The sequence below is a fragment of the Eptesicus fuscus genome, chromosome 16 (genome assembly GCF_027574615.1).
Source record: "Eptesicus fuscus isolate TK198812 chromosome 16, DD_ASM_mEF_20220401, whole genome shotgun sequence".
Taxonomy (NCBI): Eukaryota; Metazoa; Chordata; class Mammalia; order Chiroptera; family Vespertilionidae; genus Eptesicus; species Eptesicus fuscus.
This window is the reverse complement of record NC_072488.1, coordinates 26,654,524-26,674,531: the sequence shown is the minus strand read 5'-3', so window position 1 is coordinate 26,674,531 and position 20,008 is coordinate 26,654,524. Positions and strand designations below refer to the sequence as shown.

The following is a 20,008-nucleotide window of genomic DNA, read 5'->3' as shown; positions in this document are numbered from 1 at the left end:
TCCCTTATTGATTAGTCCATATTTTTCTCCATTGATTTTTAATGCTACCTGGTCATTTGTCATTTCCTATCTTTTATAGTCTACTGTATTTCTGTGTTCTTTATTCTCTTCCATTGATCTATTTCTTAATCCCTGTCAATACCACAGCATTTTAATCACTATAACTTCATAAAAATAATATTGCCTTGCCTATAATTTCCCCGATCTTGTTTTGCTACTTCAAAATTGTTTTGGCTAGTCTTCCATATGAATATTCATCAGCTAGTCAATTTCTATGCAAACATATCAAAACAAAAACAATATTGCGCCTTAGATGGGTCTTGCATGTAATTTATGTATTAGTGTTGATTAAAATAGATATCTTCACAATATTGAGACTTCCCATTTAGAATGTGCTATTTTTGTTGGTTCAGGGCTTTTCTTAATGCCTTTAAATTAAATATTTGATTATGCTTGCTTCATAAATTGCTGTCTTGTTTTCTTAATGTCTTATTGTATAAGTTTTGTGGTCATTGTAATTTATATACTTTAAAATATTAAAAGAATGCAAATTATTTTGTGTACTAATTATAAAGCCAGATACCTTACTAGACTTTCTTATTAGTTCTAATAATAATCTCAGATTATTTTAAGAATAAAGTTTCTTTGTTGTATAGACAATCATGTTATCTATAAGTAATGACAGTTTTAAAATAAAAAATCCTGACATATCTTTTTCTTCTCTTACTACGTAGACAAGATATCTAGCACAACATTAAAGAAATATGTAATGGCAGACATCCTTGCCTCATTCCTAATTTTAATGGAATGTGTCTAATATTTCACCATTGAGTATATTTATTGTAATGGTTGATAGACTTAATTCTTTAACAGATTAAGAATACTCTCCCTTCTCCTTGTTTGTCAAAAGTTTTTTTTTTTTAATCAGGAATAGGCTTTTGTTTTTATCAAATACATTTTCTATGACTCTTAAGAAAATAATGTGGCTTTTTTCTCTTAATTCCTGCTATGCGGAAATTTTCTTTAATAGAGTTTTCTGATATTTAACAATTCTTGAATTCTCAGACAAACCCAAACTGATGATGGTGTATTATTTGTTTACACTCTATTGGATATATATTGGCACTATATTATTTCAGATTATTCTATTTACATTAATAAGTGAGATTGACTTAAATCTTTTCATTCTTTTATTGTCTCTGTCTGGCTTTGTTACTGATGTTACACCAGCCACATAAAATGAGCTGGAGAGTATTCTCTTTTGCTAGTCTCTGAAATAGTTTGTATAAGATTGAGATTTTTCTATTATTTTTAAGAGGTAGAATTTACTTTTTAAATCAGATGATACTGACCTTGTTTTATGGTGGGTAGCTTTTAAACTACCAACCCAATTTTTGTTAATGTTTATAGATCTATTAAATTTTTCTATATCTTCTTGAGTCACTTTTGGTTAAATATGTATTTCTAAGAAAATTATCCATAGTCTGATTTTTCAAACCTAATGTTATAAAATTATTCTTAGTTTTCTCTCATTTAAAACCTATTATACTGGTAGTTAAGTGCCACCTTTCATGTTTCTCATTGTTTTATTGTTGTTATTTTCTTTCTTAAAGTTAACATATTTTTATTCTATTAATCTTTCTAAATAATTAGCTTTTGATTTTATTGATTCGCTTCATTGTTTTTAATTAATTTCTACTCTTATCTTGATTATTTTTTCTCTCCACTTTCTTTAGACTTCTTCTCTCAAGGAGTACTTAAACTTTGCACTGTGCCTTAAGTTAATCTGTTAGACTCATTTACTTTATTTCTAAAATGAAAATTCACTATGAATAAAGTTCCTTTTCCTTTTGCCTTTACCAATGTTCCCTATTTAAAAGAAATTTGCACACACATTTTATTTTAATTAATTACAGCTAAATCAATAAGGACATAACAAATCAATTATCAGAAAGTTTCTGGTTAAAGCCTGGATGATAGGTTGGGTTTGCAACTTTAAGTGATAAACAGTTTTCTTTAAGGAACATTCAAATAATGTTACTTTTCTATAACAATCATTTTTAGTGTTAGATTTCTAAATCAAGAGTCCTTGAAACTATTGTAATAAATTTTTCAATATTACAAGAAATTTTTTTACCCTTCTTAGCATTAAATTTATGTAGAAACTTAACCTTATAATTGTGAAATACCACATTTAGTATAGATTGAACTTAAACTCTATGTATCAAATTAAGTTTAGCTGAGTGTTTATCTTCTCAAAACATTTTTATCAACAGTTCCTCATTTCATAAATTTTCTTATTAAACTGCTTTTGAGTTTGCACCTTAAGTTCTGGCCACAAATAGAATAAATAAATATTGGATTTATAATTTTCTGTTTCCAGGATTCTGCTGTTCTTTCACTAGTTTCCTATGCTGGAAGTGTAGCTCATTTATTTTCCATCTTTTTACTTTTTCTGGTATATTAAAACTACAAATTTATCTATAAGTAACAGTTTAGCTACAACCCATAAGTTTTATATGTTGAACTTTAATTAAATTCCAAATAATTCCTAATTTTTATTGTCATTTCTTCTTTGACCCATATCATTTAAAAGGATGTTTAGTTTGTTTTGGTTTAGGCTTTCCTGTTGGGTGTACATGTTTTGGGGTGGGGGTGGAGTTAGTTATATTTTCTGGTTGATTTCAAAGTAATTTAATTGCATCATTGTCAAAGAAAATGATTTGTTTGATACCAATTTGTTTGTGACTTAGTTCTTAGTCAATATGCAGTTAGTATTTCTTATTAAGTGGGTAAGTTTTCCAATGATTATGAAAACCCACCTATTCAATAAGGAGCACTAATTTCTTTGTTCAGCATTCCTTCTTGCTTTTTGCTCTTCCCCACTGAATTAAATTTTCTTACTGGTATTAATAAAGGAATTCCTTTGCTAAAACTCTGTGGTTAGTGGATAATTAAATTTGTCTAAATGTGTCTTTAGCATCACATTTGATAATAAACATTTTGTGATATATTACTCTAAATTGGCAATTATTTTCTCTAATAATTGTCATAGCTCTAATAATTCTGAAGATATGTTTACAAGTTTTCTAATTTTTAATTTGATGATAATATGTCTTTTTCCTCTCTGTTTGCATTTAAAATATTTTTATTGTCTATAGTTTTAACTAATAGATATCTGGCAGTGGATTTATTTTTGTTCCTGATCTGGGCTTTGCTGAGATTTCTGAGTCTGAGGATTTATGTCTTTTATAAATTATGAAAAATTTCCAGATTATATTTCATTGAAAATTGTCATCCATTTTCTGTACCTTTCTTTCTAAAATACATGAGAGAGAGAGAGAGAGAGAGAGAGAGAGAGAGAGAGAGAGAGAGAGAATGCACAGACAGAGGAAAGAAATGGATCTTTGCATCCCTCTTCCATGTTTCATCTCATGTACCAGTTTTCCATCAAAACACAAATCCTTTGGCTAAAATGTCCAGAAAAACTGCCCTTCCCCACACTTTGGCTTCAGTTTACCCTCTTAGTATTCTGGTTTGTATTCATTACTCAGGTTTTCAGTTGGACCCCTGGAGATTTCTCATATATTCTTGCAAGCTCAGCTGTGCATTTAGGACAATATTTTTTATATGTTATATAAAAAATCTAGGCTATTTTTAGTGGAAATATCTTCAAATTATCTAGTTTATAGCCTTTCAGGAAATGGAAATCAAGACTTTCCACCTTCAGAAAGGATTTAATTATATTAAGTTTTAAACACTTAATACAGGTACAGGCAATGAAAATTCTTAAAATATGCCTGCTACTATTGGGTTCATTGTCTCTTTGAAAGGTCAGCTACGAATGACCAAAAGGGAAGAGGTATTCAGGGTTGGAGTAGAGGAAGGGCTACAGTAGGCAATATGGAATAGTGGTGACAAGCAAGGTTCATATCCGGCTCTAACATGAGCTGTGTGACCCTGGGCAACTTTTTTAACCTCCCTAAACCTCAGTTTCCTTTTATGCAAAATGGGGGTAACAATAGTGCCTGCATCACTGCTTCACTGCTTTGTGGTGAAAATGAAGAGAGACCATGTAAAAGCAATTTCAAGCATCATTAAATGGCAAACACTTAGTACATGTTTGCTGTTAGCTGATAATAATACATTAGGCACTTATTTATGAATGGATAGGCTGTGATATTTTTATGTCCACTCTCTTTTCAGGAGGTTTGTCCTCACCAAGCTTCGAGTCATCCCAAAAGGAGCATTTTCTGGATTTGGGGACCTGGAGAAAATGTATGTACCTGACAATACCGTGTGTGAAGGCCTCAATCGGGCCATGGGCAGCAGCCTCAGATCACATCTACTGGGATACCCTCTGCTTAGAAGCCAGAAAACTCTCCATACTGGCTCCCATTTTATTTCTGCATCACAGTTCCCAGACAGTAATGTGGAATCTTTCAGAGTGGGGCACTGAAATGAATACAAGCAATCCAAGCATTCTCACTGCTTTCTTCTATAAGGTGTTGTTTCCAAAGTACTTGTGAGTGGAATTTTTGCAAACAAAGGCCTGTTTTCTCTGCTGACATCATTCTTCTTCAGGGAAACCTTCTATCATTTCTGACTAATATTTAATTGACAGCAGCGCCTAACATTTGTGCGTTAGAGTTTTTCGAGGCTTCCTGTTCCCAAGCCACGCCGACAAGTGGTAATTGATACATAAACATTTAAAAGTACTGGGAAAGTTTACAGCACTGAGGGAGGTTTCCTTTGAAAAGAGAAAACTCCTTCATTAATGTAAACATTCACTTCTTATTGGGTTAGTTTATGTAGGGATTGTCCCAAATAGGATTTTCTCAAAATGGCGAACAGCAATAAAAAGCAGAACAAATTCTCCCATATTTTAGGTAACCCACTCTCCCTTTGAAGGCTCTTAATTCCGTCTCCCAGGCCTTTAGGGCCTGGAAAATGTATTCTTCACTGCAGTGGCAGCCAGATTTCAGGACTTAAGTGCCAATAAACACAGCAACAAATAAACAGATCACACAAAGGGAATGAAAGCAACCCTCCAGGTTACATGTGTTTCTCAATGAAGCCATTCCATTTTTCCTCTTGGTTCTTTCTCTTTCCCCATCACCCCTTTAAGAAGAATATTTACTGAGGTTTGAGGAAAAGAGAAAGACGCCCATGAATGAAAGAAACACAAAGCAGGTAGTTATTATTAAACCACCTGCTTAGAGGGGAGTGGTCAGAATCCTGGGATTGGGTGTTAGTTTTAATACAAACTCACTGTGTAACCGAAATTAAGTCACTGTATCTGTCAGGGCCTGATAACCTTACCTGGGCGCTAAAGGAGGCGTTCTAAAGGGAGGAGATGGTTTATGTGCTCTCTAATTTCTCAGTGCGAGCAACCTCCAGGTGGATGAGAGCCCAGTGGATTTACCTTCTGGAAGACATTCAATACTCACAGGAATTGGGAGGTGGGGCACTCATCTGAGCAGAGCTCACCAAGGGAAACAGGAAAGCAAGAGATTTGGAGAGCTTTTGGCTCAAGGTGTGTTCCTGATGGATCACCTATTGCCCTGCCAGAAATTAACATAGACCAGATGATTGCCCCATAATTGCATCAAAATTATACTAAAATACAGGAATATCAGACATCACAAATAATCCGCCTTAATAAAATTCAATCAGCAATGTGACTGACTGCTAATTGGACGTTCAGCCTCAGACGAGACCTCTCTATGGTGATGATCTAAATGGTTGAGCTGAGCTGACATAGCAATGATTTCAGAGACAGGGCAGCTAGCTCAGAAACTCCTCAACCTCCTCCGATGAAGCTTGTCCATCTCTGCCTCGTGTCTTTATTAATCAGCCTGTGCTAGCACAGTGAGTACACAAAAAATTAAAATTATAGTGATCTTATTTTTTCCAACACCTTTTATGTCTTAAGGCTTCAAAAACACTACCTAGTAGAGAGACTGGCACTGAATTGAACTCTGAACAGACTGTTTGTGCCTTTCCATCTCTGCTCACCTTCATTCATTGTCTCCCCTTCTCTATGAGTTCTCATCTCCTTTCCAGAGCTATCCCCTGCATTTTTCTTTTTCCTTCAGTTTTTAACCAGTTTCCTGAACTTAATAAATATTAGCTTCCTCTCCAATATCACCCTCTCCACAAATCATAAAATTCCTTTCATTGATTTTCAATGTGTGGCCAAGGTTCACCTATCCTTATTTAAAAGAAGGGGGGAGCTTTCTGTATAAATTCTGCCTTCCTTCCCTGCTACCTTCCCCTCTCCTCCCATCACTACCACTCTTAAAAAGCACCTGTATTCACTGCCTCCATCTTCTTTCCTTTCAATCACTGCGTAGGCTGCCCATGGGCAAGGTGGCCACCGATTACCTAACACTATTATTCTAGTAAAGTCCCTAACAATACCATAACTGGCTGATCTAATTACTTCTACTTTGTCTTCCTGGTACTTAACTCACATGCACTGAAATAGATTTCACTGACCATTCGTGCCATTCTTAATGCTCTTCTCCCTTTTAATTTCAGTGATGTCACACCCTTCTGCCTGCTCTCTTACCTTCCTAGACTACTCCATAAGCCATCTCTCCATCTTTCTTGTTCCTCAAAGTTCAGATATTCTGGGGAGCCATTTTTGGCCATTTTTCTTTTTTTATAGTCATATCCCTAAATCATTATTCATCAAAGAATGTCATACTATCATGGCACCTTAACCTTCATCTTTAACCCCCACCTCTCTTCTGAGACCGTAATTTTTGTTTTGAAATGGAAAGCCTCCAAAATATCCACACCTAAGTAAACTGCAAGTGCCTCAAATTCAATATGTGCACATTATCTCTATCCTTAAATTTCTCATCTTCCCATGCAGCCCAGAGAATAACATCACCATCTGCCCAGACTCCTAAGCAAGGAAATTCTGTCTTCATTGACTCAGGCCCCTCTGTCCCTCATATCCAGGTGCTCCTCGAGTCCTATTGACTCCCCCACAAAGTCATCCCCAGAATGCCCTCCTCTCACTCCTGCTGCCATTAGATCCAAAGTCTCATCAACTTACATAGCCTCCTGCATGAGGTTGCCATGCCTGTCCCAGCTTCAATCTCCCTACCACTCTGCTGCCAGACCTGCATGGCTCAAACTCACTTGCAGAAGAAACTGGAAGGGACCCTTATTGCTATGGATTTAGTCGTAAGCCCCTGGCACACTTTCACCAGGTAGGAAAAATGTGCCATTTCCCAAACATTTTCATTACCAGAAATAATATTACCTATTTAGAATGTGATGGCTGGTTCTTTGGACAATGCCTGGCATGTAGAGGAATTAAAAAATAGTAGCAGGTAGAGGAAGGAAGGAAGGAAGGAAGGAAGGAAGGAAGGAAGGAAGGAAGGAAGGAAGGAAGGAAGGAAGGAAATATACTTTCACATTGGGCTTATGTAGATGCTGTCCCTCTGCCTAAAATTCCACTTAAAATTGAAACAGAAATCTTGCTTGTCCTCCAGGCTCCAGCTCAAATGTTACTCTTTTGTCCTGTCTTTCCAGAACTCTTCAGTGTTTCCAAATCACAATCTCATGTTCAGAGTGTTAATAGCATATTTATTGGATTATATTCAGAAGTTACAAGTTTTTCCAGATCCCTTGATTGTTCTTAATTTTGTATTAAAGTACAACAACAAGTCCTATTGCTTTTAACTCCTTGCTATAACTCTTATCTACTTATTGCCTTCTCCAGCTTCCATCAGCATGCTCTCCCCTCAGCCAATCCATTCTCTACAAAGCAAGCAGAGTGATATTTTCTGAATTCATATCGAATCATGTCCCTTCCACACCTGCCCCCCCCACACACACACACTTTCCCTCCATGCCTTACTACTGCTCTTATCATTGAAAAGAAAGAAAGAAAGAAAGAAAGAAAGAAAGAAAGAAAGAAAGAAAGAAAGAAAGAAAGAAAGAAAGAAAGGAGGGAGGGAGGGAGGGAGGGAGGGAGGGAGGGAGGGAGGGAGGGAGGGAGGGAGGGAGGGAGGGAGGGAGGAAAAGAAAAGAAACTGGACCTCTCCCATTCTCTCCTTTGCTCTACTAGCCCCTTTCTAGTTCATAAAATGTACTATGTTGTGCTTCCAACCAAGGCCCTTGCTTGGCACACTCTATTCCCTCTGATTGGAGTGTCTGACGTTAGTTAGCTCCTCCCATCCTTCGGATCCCCACACCATAGACATTTGCCCAGGAAAGCCATCCCTGACCTCCCAATGAGGATAACTCATACCATACACTCATAGCACCACTGGTCTTTATATGCTGGCTATCATTTTAGCAATTTTATACATATTTAGGTGATAATTTAATTAATTTCTAACTCCCCTATTAGACTAAAGAGTCCATGAGCACAAGGACATTTTTGCTTTCACTTGATAGTGGATCCATGGTGCCTCACACAGATTAAATACAATAAATAACTGATAAATGCATGAATAAAAAATGAATGAATAAACAAATATAATTAGTTGGAGAGACAAGATATCTAGATATAAAAAGAAAATACTAAATAGTATGAATAATAATGATAAATAATGTAGAAATTTAGAGGCATTTGAACACTGGCTGAGAATCTACTATGATCTAGACATTTACATAGCTAGAGTTTAAATATAACCCAAGACAAAAAATGTACAAGCTAATATGTGCAAAATAAGTGGCACAAACTTTGCATTTGTTAGAATTCCTTTTGTAGTGAGAGGCAAAAGAAAATAAAACCTCAAACAGGTTTAAGGGGGAAAAAAGGGAATTTAATGGCTCATTTAACTTGACGGTCAGAGAGGAAGAATGGCTTCAGAAACATTCCTATTCAGGTTCAGTGTCCTTAGGACTTGGCCTCTTTTCCTCTCTCAGGTCTCCTTCCATTATGTTAACTTCAGTCACCAGCCCCACCACAAGTGGCAATACAGGCAGTCCCAGTCTTGCCTTCCCATCTTGGGTTCTATTCAGAAAGACAGAGCTGACCTTTTCTTGCTCTATCCCAAAAAATCTGTAAATTGGTGTGACTTGCTTAGATCACATAACCATCCCTGGACCAAACACAGCAGCTAAGGAAATGTGATACTCCAATTGGCCGTGGCCTGGGTAAACAGGCCCCATTCTTAGAATTGAATGCATCTACCCCAACCACATGGACTTGGGAGTCAGGGAGGGAGACCCACAGACAAAAACTGATGTCATTGCTGGAGAAATAGTGGAGAGTAGGTGCCAGTAATTGGGCAAACAACTAAGGTCTAAAGAAAACCAGTCCTGTTCTCATCCAGAAGAGAAAGGTCTCTATGGGCAGGATGGATGGGGATTGGATAAATTCGACTCTTCCCTCTTCCTCCTGTTAGAATGATTGAAAGAATCCAATGATTCTGCTCCAGCCCATGCTGATGATTCTCCTTCTTTTATTAACCCAGCTTAACCCACTCCCCTCTGCCTGAATTCAAAAGGGAAAGGAGTCTTCTTGGTAGAACTGGGGCAGGAGTGTCACCATCAGAAATGAAATGATCACTGTTCACACCTTAGCTTTCATCAGCATCACTCTCAAACCTCTTCACTGCTTTGGGGCCAGCTGTGCAAAAAGGAAATCGTTAAACTCTGCAATGTGAAGTGGCTTTGCAAAGTGCACCGTAAACTGTTTACATTGACTTTAATTACTTCGGAGCCTTATGTCAGCTTGGTATAAAGTGTGAAGATTACACTGAATAGGGTGGGGGGACTAGGTGACAATGTGGTGATTTATGGTAACCACGGAAATTATGTATGGAAATGAGAGCAATTTAAAAACATATCTTCCATGCTATTATAACACTGGAGAGGGAAGAAAAGCCAGTATATAACAAAATATCTTTGAAAATAGGAGCATGATGAATATGTAAATGAGACCAATCAACATCAGCTGAGATACGTATATGCAGATGAGACCGCAATGAGCATAAATGTGAAATAGCTCCCAAACCATAAATATGAACCATATAAAATTCATTTGAAATATTCATGATAACATAAGGACAAAAAATATAATCAAGTGATTTACTTGCATATAAAAATGAGAATACTAGTCTGACACTCCAGCCTCTACTCCCAAATCACAGGGGAAAGAAAAGTTAACAGAGGGACTTATAAAGAAAGATTTATTGGGTGAGAACTGTTGCAAGCACATGAAAAACGTTGAGGATCCTCCAAATTCTCAGTCCGTGGACCTCATTCAGCACAGATAAAAGGAAAGGAAATAAACCAGGTAACTAAAAGCATAATGGTGACAGTGCTAGAAAATGTGGGTTCCAATCCACTTTGCCTCCTTGAGCACCTCCTGTTAGATAATGTAGGTGTAGGTATGTTTCTACCCCAGCCTTCTATGACTCTGAGAATTAATGGGGAAAGGAACTTGGAGTCCTACTTCCTGGAATAACAAAGCAAGACAGAGAGGCTGATGATTCTACAGGCTCCTAGTAAAAAACTGAGGGGCCAGTGTTGGGACAGTTAGATTCTGAATGGGAAGAGTGGATTCGAGTCCCTGGGCATCAAAAGGATAACAAGGTTCGGTGGTTCTCATCTCAGGTTGCACTTTAAAATCCCGTAGGTAGCTTTTAAAATAAACCACAGGCCTACCTTTTCCAGGGATTTTTAAATTCCGTTTGTCTAGGGTGGGGCCAAATATTGATCATTTTTTAAAGCTGCCTCAATGATTCTAACATACATTCTGAGTTAAAGCTACTGAGATAGATGATGTTTAAGTCTGAATCCAACTCACAGAAAGAACATTCATGAACATATGTAGTGTGTCTATATAATGTGGTTGGAGAATTAAAAAAGGGGAGGGTGGTAGGAGATAAGGCCAAAGAAGAAGCTGGGGTATGGCCATGGAGCACATGGCCATGGGGCATGCTCAAATATCATAGTTAATGATAGAAATTAAATGGATTATTTTGAACAACCACGTGAATGATCTGATTTACATTTTTGCTTTCAAGTTCCAGTGTGCCAGCTCATTTCTGGGTAAAGCTTGGGATCAAACTGGCTTTAGTCCAAGGGTTTGCAAACTGAGATGCCTGTTTTAAGTTGCAAATTAACTTTGTCAGCAGTTGGGAAATGTAAGAATTTGGCCAAGTAAGTTGTCATTATTGACCCAGGTCAAACAAACATGAGTTAGTGTCTAGAAGTGAAAGTCCTTACCTCATTTCTGTTCTCCATAAATATTCTGAAAATAAGTCGTTTTATTGTATTTATTGCTTCACCAAAAACACAAGAAGCTGTTTTCTTGTCACATTTTGGGTTGATGTGGTTTTAGTGTTTCCATTAAGTCTCCTATTTTCAACTGTTTCTATGTGGGTCCTTAAAATAAACTTTACAATATCTGATAGCTACCCAGCTCAAAAAGAGAATAATGTATTAGGTGTGTATTTTTATGCTTGGGTTTTTGCTTGTTTGTTTCTGCTTTGATTTCTTTTTGTGTGATGGGTAGCGGAGGGTGAGTCTGATAGGGAAAACAGATTCTTGAGCTCTAGTGATGTTAGGGATGCTTCCAACACTATATTCCTTATAACTCTCCACATCTCAATCCCTTATGCTTTATCCATAAAGATAGTGCAGGATTTCCTTTGCTAAACAGGATTAAAGGAAAAATAAAAGTAAGAGCTCCACTGTCTTAGTCTGCTCCAGCTGCTATACTGAAATACCAGACTGGATGGCTCACAGAGCAGACACTTCCATTTTACATTTCTGGAGACTAGAAGTCCAAGACCAGAATGCCAGCATGGTCAGGTTCTGGTGAGAACCACACCTTGGCTTATAGACAACTGCCTTCTTGCTATATCCCAACATGGATCAGAGAGAGCTCTGGTCTCTTTATCCCCTTATATGGGCACCAATCTAATCACGACAGTTCTACTCCCATGACCTCATCCTATTACTTCCCAAAGTCCCCACCTCCAAACATCACCACATTAAAAATTAGGGCTTCAACATATAAATTGGGAGGGGGGAGCAAATATTGAGTTCATAGCACGCACTGTGAACTAGCAAGCTTATAGCAATAAAAATGTACATATTGTAGATGATCACTTGATGAGGAAAGCGTAGATCCGCCTTCATGCCTTCATTTACATGTTCCATCTGTAAGACCCTCTACCTTCTTGGCCACTTGATGCTCCAAGGCATTCATGGTCCTGGTGACCTCTGCTTAGTGCCTTTCATTCAGCAGCTAAGGCTTCCAGGAGACAAGACTTGACAGATTACTCAGACAAGGCTTTTCTGGATTGCCATCAAACAAAAACTTCCATTTTCTAATCAACAGCCACGCAACAGCTCCTTTTAAGACTTCTGCTTCAGCCATGCTTACCCTTCCGACCTTTCTTGACAAGGCAAGCTGTGGGAGAGACCTTCAGATGTTTGTTGGGGCTCACAGATATACCAGAATATGATCTGGCCTTTTTTTTCCCCCTCTGCCAGTAACTCGATGTTTTTGTCTACTCAGAGAAGATACAATTAAGGCAGCATAATACTCAAGTTAAAAATAGCCTTCTGGCTCTGCCCTGGAGACTCGTGTGTGCGTGTGCGTGTGTGTGTGTGTGTGTGTGTGTGTGTGTGTGTGTGTGTGTCTTAATAGAACGGTATTAAAATAAAAAAGATGCAATCTAAAAGCAAGCTCCAATCGATGCACAAACTATTCATTTTTATTTCCTCATTTAGCCAATGCCCATCATGACCACATCCATCTGGGTCGTTTATGACTTAATAAGATGCTTTAAACAGTAAAAGGCACAAATAGAATATGGACTCACTTGCCTGCCCAGCCCCTAACAAATAAACTACCTGAATCTTACACTTCATAAACTTCTCTTATGGTGCTCAGATCCACCCTGGTCAGCTTGCGTGGAAATCAAATGATCAGAGATGTGTTTTTATAGTTCAGACCATTCCAGAAGTTAAACAGGCAGAGAGGAAAAGCATAAGAGTGAGGGACCAATGCCAGAGGAGCCTAAATGGATAAAGTGGAAGTTAACAACCCCAGTGGGCCTGAGATTCTGAAATAATCTGGGCACAGAGATAGCAATTGTTGATGCCAAGTGCTTCATAAACATGTAATTTGCACTTGGATGTGAGCGCGCTTCAAAAAGTTAAAAGTGCATATAAAAACAAGGTATGACTATAAAAAGAGCACATTTGCTCTGCTTCCCCTTCATGGTGTCTCAGCTCAACTGCACACTGACTACTGCCCTTGCCTTTCTCTCTCCTCATGTCCCTCCGAAGCACCACACAGGGCTGGGCACACTGGAAGAGGGACGGTGGGCAGAGTTCATGGGTCTGTCAGCGTGGGTCCTTTCCCAACCGTTCAGAACTCTTCCTCAAATCAGGCTCTCAACATTTTAAAAAATCTCCTTCATTCTTCTTTCCGAGTAAAAATACCGGCATCTAAAGAATGTGTTGGCATTAAATTCTGAGGAGTTCATGAATTGGCTCCTCCAATACAATTTGCCTTTGGAAAAAGACACGAAGTGGGGAATGACAATTTCAAAGGACTGAATCGCTTCTGGCGGGATTTCAGTTAATATGACACATGTGCTTAAGGAGATTTGCTTTAGTGCATGAAAAACCATATCTGGATTGGACTTACTTGTTTGGCCTGCAAAGTCCATGTGTTCACAAACTGAAATTGGAGGAAGATGAGCTTCCCGTAATCACACTGACATCAGTGCCTTCGAGTTCCCATCTACTGAGGACAGGCTCCCTCTCTGTCTGACTGACCAGGTGGAGAACTCAGGTGGTGCTTTTTCTTTCCCTCTGAATGTTAAAAATTGAGGTGTCAGTCTTCATGTACTTATTTAAAATGTGCCCCTTACACCTTCCTTTATATTTTATCTTCCCTGCTTCTATTTATATGTACATAAAACTTCTCAGTCCAATCAAGTAAGACACTTAGGATGTGACTTTTCATTTAGTAAAGCAGACATTTGCTTTGGGGGGAAAAGGATGGTTGGCTTAGGTCAGCACCAAGTTCCATAATAAAGCAAAAAAAAATCCTACAGAGAGAAGTTCCACGCTAACTTCAAGAAAACGAGGCCAAATCAGAGATTGCCTGTTGGGGCTTTTTAAAGGGAGCAGATTTATAGACTTCAGTCAAGTACTCAAGACAAGTGCAGTCTGATGGATGACATGGGCGAATCCATCAAATGATTTATCAGGGTTCACAGAGTAAGTGATTGTGACTTCCATCACTCCCTGAACACCTGTGAGGATGAGGCTTGTAGAGTTAATGAGCTTTCTCAAGCCAGGGACACCTCCTTCTTACTAGTGTATGTGCTGTTGTGTTTGTTCTGTTCTATTTGTGAGCAACTCCAAGACAGACCAAGCAAAGTCAGAGAAGCAGAATCCATCCATCAGTCAATAATTCCACAAATTCTCCTTGAGCCGCAAAATATGGGTTAATTAGGTAAGGGAATGATTTGAGGAAGCGTATGTGCCTAGAACATTATCACTAGATATTCTGGGCAATAAAGATAAAGATACACGGTCCTGCTCTAAAGGAGTTCCCATGTTGGTGAATAATAACAATCACAGCTGTCATTTATTGAGTGATTATTTGCCAGAAACTGAGATAAGCCACTTTACATGCTTTACCTTATTTAATTATCATAATCTTATCATCCTGATTTTACAGTGAGGGCATTGAAACCATACAGATTGTATGACTTGCCCAACATCACGTACCTAATAAGTGATGAAGCCAGGATTTAAACCCAGGCATTCTGACTCCAATGTGCACACAGTAATCTATTATCCTGTAATATCTCTGAATGTAGCATGCAGGTCCAGATAATATATAACATAGGAGGGTGCTAATATTGCTTTCTAATGGAAAGAAGTAGGACATACAGAATTACAAATTTACAAAGTTATCATCCATTTTATTTATAGTAGTAACAGTAGTATGAATATCTTTGCATTGGTTTCCTATTTTATGATTTCAAAATGCCTCCTGTACCTATTAGCTCACCAATCCTTCAGTGGCAGCTGGGGCAGGTATCTGTGCTCATCTCGCAGGTAAGGACATGAAGTTCAGAGAAGCTGGGTAAGTGGTCAAGATCAACATCTAGGAAGTCATGGAGGTGGGATTCCTCTGATGCCACATCCCGTGCATGTTCTCCATGTAGTGCTTTGCTTTTTGCAGTACTGCCACTCACTTATTAAAGAGAAGTTACACCTTCAAAGTCTTACAGTTGCATCAGTACAGATTAGTCACAGACTATCCAAATCAGAAGAAAAAACAACAAATATTTCCAACAAGTATGTAACTTCACATGCAGGTGTTTTTGCTCAGCATTTCTCATACTTCCTACTAAATCTTGATGTCCTGGAAGTGGATGAATGTCTGATCCAAGCAGTGAAAATCCAAAACTGGCCTTTTCCATCCCTAAGAGGAAATGCTCCGAAAGGGTGTGTCTATTACTAAAAATTGGTCCAAACTATCTTCTCAAAACATCATTTTTTAATGGAAATTTCCTTTCTAAGTCAACCATATTTATTGGCTTATTTTCATGTTTTTGCCTACTTCTCTCTGTCTCCCCTTGGAATTAACATTCGAGTAACATGTAGATTCATCCAGAACTTCTTAGTCAAGACACAGAATTTCATCTTTGCAAGAGAGAATTTTTCTTTTGGTTAAATGCAATGAGCACTTTATGAATTCCTTCTAAGTGTCTCCTCCATCTTGGCATCTCAAATCTTCATATGCATACAAGCCATGTGGGCAGCTAACTAATAAAGAGAGTCTGACTGAGGAAATCTGAGTGGAACCTGAGATTCTGCAATACTAACCAGTTCCCAGGTGCGACCAACACTGCTGATCCATAGTCCATAAGGAGTGACAAAATCTAAAAAATACTGCTCCTGTGTAAGGGGCTGTGTAGTGAAGGATCTGAGATAAATGGCTCACATTCCCTGTTCCAAAGTAGTTGTTGATAAAATACACATGAAACAATTAGAGAAAAGCACAGGACAAATGCATAAACTGGTGCCCCATTGTTATAACCACATGATAATGGGAAAAGGTGTTCTCACTCTATTCCTCATTGTCAGATCACATTCTATTGTTAAAATAGTCCTCAGTTTTTAGTTTATTTAGTCACTATGAAATTATTGTCTCAGATCCTGAAAGCCCCTCTGTCGGTGCTCTGGAAATATAGCCAGACATGGAAAATGCCATTCACATGCAACTATTTCAAGAGCTAACCCAGTGTATGGTTCATCTGGGCAAACTGAGCCTGAGCACTCCTTCTTGTGCCAGGATTTCTGTATCGAAGGCAAAATGTGGAGACTACATGTGTGCATTTATGTCCTGGCAGTTTGAGGTGGGCAAAGGTCAGAGGGAAGCACATAAGGTTTTATCCAGATCAAGCACGGCTAGGTTTGTGAGTTATGTGGGTTGGAGGAAGTGGAAATGCTGGAAACAGAAAGACCTTCTTGGCTCCTTCCTCCTCCGGCCAAGATCCAGAAACATTCCTGGCACACCCAATGAAGTTCACTGGAAACCTAGAGCGGAATGAAAGCTACGCTGCTCTGCATGAGCTCCAAAGGAGGAATGCCACAGAGCTAATCACTGGACTGAGATTGCCGTTTAATGCCCTTCCTCCCCAAGCCATCCATCAAGTTTATAGCAGCAAGAGTTCATTACCGAGTTCCTGTTTTGCACATTCTTGAACAAGGTTATGCCTCCAATTTTAAGTGTGGTGTATAAAATGAATGAGGGACGGTAGGAGGGTGAGAGGGTCCCTGGAGGGAATGGTAATAAACAGAATAGGGGCTCCTCACCAACTGGAAGTGTGAATCTCCCCCCTGGCTTACACCTAGATAATCAGAAAGAACAACACATTGCAAACTCTCAGGTTCATTCTTATAAGAAGTTCATTAGCTGCTTTTATCGATCTATCATTTATCTTTCGGTCTTGCATATTAGGAGCTGAAAGAAAATATGGGATTTGGATGTAACCCCCAAGAAGTTTGTAATGTAGTTATAGAAAGAAGAGGAATTTGTGTGAAACAGAGAACACAAATCAGAACATAAGAAACCTCTAAATATTGCTGTCCAGACCTCAGGGTGTGGAAAGAAGCTCAAAGACGTGGGAGTTTGATCAGTGTGGAGCACAAAGGTTTTACAAAGGGGAGAAGGGAAAGTGTTCTGAGTGGCAGTTATTAATGAACCAGAAGCAAAGTCCTAATGAGAATCTGAGGTCTTCCTAAAGAGGTACCCAGGCTCCCACAGCCCTTGTCCTTCCATCATATTACACAGCCCTTGTCCTTCCATCACATTACGCACCTGGGGCTTCCACTAAGCTCTGAAAGATCAAATGATAGTAGAAAGAAAAGCTCCATGCTCTAGGACCATGGTTGGCAAACTGCAGCTCGCGAGCCACATGCAGGCTCTTTGGCCCCTTGAGTGTGGCTCTTCCACAAAATACCACGTGTGGGCGCGCACGTACAGTGCGATTGAAACTTCGTGGCCCATGCGCAGAAGTCGGTTTTCTGCTCTCAAAAGAAATTTCAAACGTTGTACTGTTGATATTTGGCTCTGTTGACTAATGAGTTTGCCGACCACTGCTCTAGGATAACTACCTGAATTCACCTGCGTATTGACTCCTTTAATGCCCCACCCGTGATTCTATAGGTAAGATGCTAGGAGCTTGTCCATCACTGTCCTGATAGTATACTGGCCTGTGTACATAGGCAGAATCAAATTACATTTAAAATGGCTTAGTGTCATTGATTTGGGGGAACTCTTGTTTAGAAGGTCAGCTCTCTCCATGGAATAGATGTCCCTTAGGAACCAAAGGAAATGGTTCTTCACTTTCCTCAATCTGATTACACAGTCAAATCAGGGCACATGCAAAATTCATTTCAGGGCCCAAACTGCCAAATTTCTCTGCTTTCATAGATTTAATTCACTGAGTAAATAATAAACACATGCCATGACCACATCAAGTCAGAAACACAGTAAAAATGACGGACCATGCCTGGGATAGGCTGGTGCAACCAGATCTCTTAGTACAGGTGGTGTTTTTCCTTCCTGAGCACAATAAAATTCCTCAGTGTCCCCACAAACCCAGGTAGGGCTGAAGTCATAAAGGGACAGATTCTTCTCCCAATGAACAACAATAGTGTTTTCCTGACCTCTAGAGAAAGTCAAGTGAATGCTTAGTTTTCTCCGTCATAGAAATATAAGGTGCTAGTATGCTTTTTAAAATGCTCTAAGATCTCCTATATGCCACCTTTTTTTTTTTTTTCATAAAGTGTTGTCGATGTCAGGATAAAAAAAAATAAGCTATGTCTACTCAGTGAGTTTACGGGTGACACAACACTATAGCTGGCCTCTGCCTCTTCGTAATCCTTAAACAATGCAAATGGCAGGATTTGATTAAATTAAATATTCCACTTCTTTGGCCCTTCCTCATCATCTCCCTCCCTTTGGTCCTAATCCATTTGTGCTCCTGGCTCCTGCCACTGGAGTCTAGGCATGCCAAACTTAGAGATACATTTGGCTCTTTAGAGCTTAATATGTCACATAGAAAGCCATAAAAAAAGGGAAATCGCTGTTCCAACATTCACTAATGTATGATTAAAAGCAAAACGATGTCCTTTGAAGGACTTCAAAAGATACAGTGACAAGCACGTGTGGATTCTGTGCCCATCCTATATAGAGGAGAAAATGTTGATGGCAGTGAATTTTTCGGCCCTTAATCAAGGCCATTGGTGAATTTCGATTCCCACCCTTGCCAGATTGCCCCTGGCCCCTAGTGAGACTTACCACACTGCTGACAATCCTTTTGTCAGGTTGTGGTGTCTCCCCACTATCATTCTATCATCCCGTCTTTGGCATTTAGAAATCTCATTCCCACATCAACATCAAATCTGGTCTGATTCTCACTCCAAAGAATTCTTAAACACAGAGGTAGATGGTCACCTTTAAGCCATAGGCTAAATACCCCAGAATTAGGCCACTGGGCAAAATTTGGGAAGGTCAAGTTTCAAAAGCACCAGCTCCAGACTCTAAAGTATAAAATATGATATGAAGAATGTGCACTTGCCTTGCCTATGTCCCTGGAATACTTCCAAAATGAATTGCTATGTATTTGGAGGGAGGATGGTGAAAGTCCTGTTAAGCCACTATCACGGCACCATTTCTCCAGCGTTTTCTTCCTCTTCACTTCTTAAAAGTAAATGTCCCATAATGACACAGGAAGGAAGCTCTGTCCGAGGCTGGAAGACCCTATGCCTTCCCTTCAGGCAAGGGTGTCAAGGGGATAACAAGGCAAGGATCTCAGAAAGGTCCTCAGGAAGGATCTCAAGGAAACTCCTCAGACCAGACTCACTATCAACTCTAATAAATTGCATTCCAAGGTTTCCCAGCAACCCTATTTTGAATCTTCCTTAGAATAACCCAGAAATATATTTTTAATCCTCCAGGGTCAGCAATCAAAGATAACATGAGGACCAAAATAATTCTTAATAAGAGATATGCACAGCTCTGGAAAGAGAGGGTCTCAGTTCTGCCCACCCTAATTGCAATTCTGTTTGCTCGTATAAGTTAGATTTTCTGCATGGCTGACGGAGCTCTGTGACATGTCACCCTGAGAAGCTGGACTAAGCAAAAAAGTGTGCTCTCCCTTTTTCAGAAACAGCCAAGGTGTGCTCACTGTAGTATGTAAACATTTTATACTGAGTGAATTCCATTTCTACCCATGCTCATCACAAATGAGCCCCACCAAAATGCTCCAATACATATGCATGTGGGAGGGGGGCTCTCAAATGCACTGTATGAAAAAATTAGAGCTAAGCAGGAGGCACAGCTCAGTTTCATTTAATTAGAATTTCAGAGAAGCCTAAAGAAAAAAGTCTGTATCTCCTTAAATGTTCTGTTTCTGCACGAGTACAGCTATCTTGCATTGTCAGGTGGCTTGAGTTTGAAATGATTCCAAAGGCATAG

The 20,008-nt window shown here is 38.9% G+C and overlaps 1 protein-coding gene across 1 annotated transcript in view; it reads left to right on the top strand.

Annotated features, from left to right (window-relative positions):
* Nucleotides 1-20,008, top strand: part of FSHR (follicle stimulating hormone receptor) — a 136,114-nt gene that overhangs the window by 56,751 nt on the left and 59,355 nt on the right. Inside the window, exon 2 of the mRNA XM_008162144.3 lies at nt 4,207-4,278. Within this exon, the coding sequence (XP_008160366.2) occupies nt 4,207-4,278 (72 nt within the window). The remainder of the gene's footprint in view (nt 1-4,206; nt 4,279-20,008) is intronic.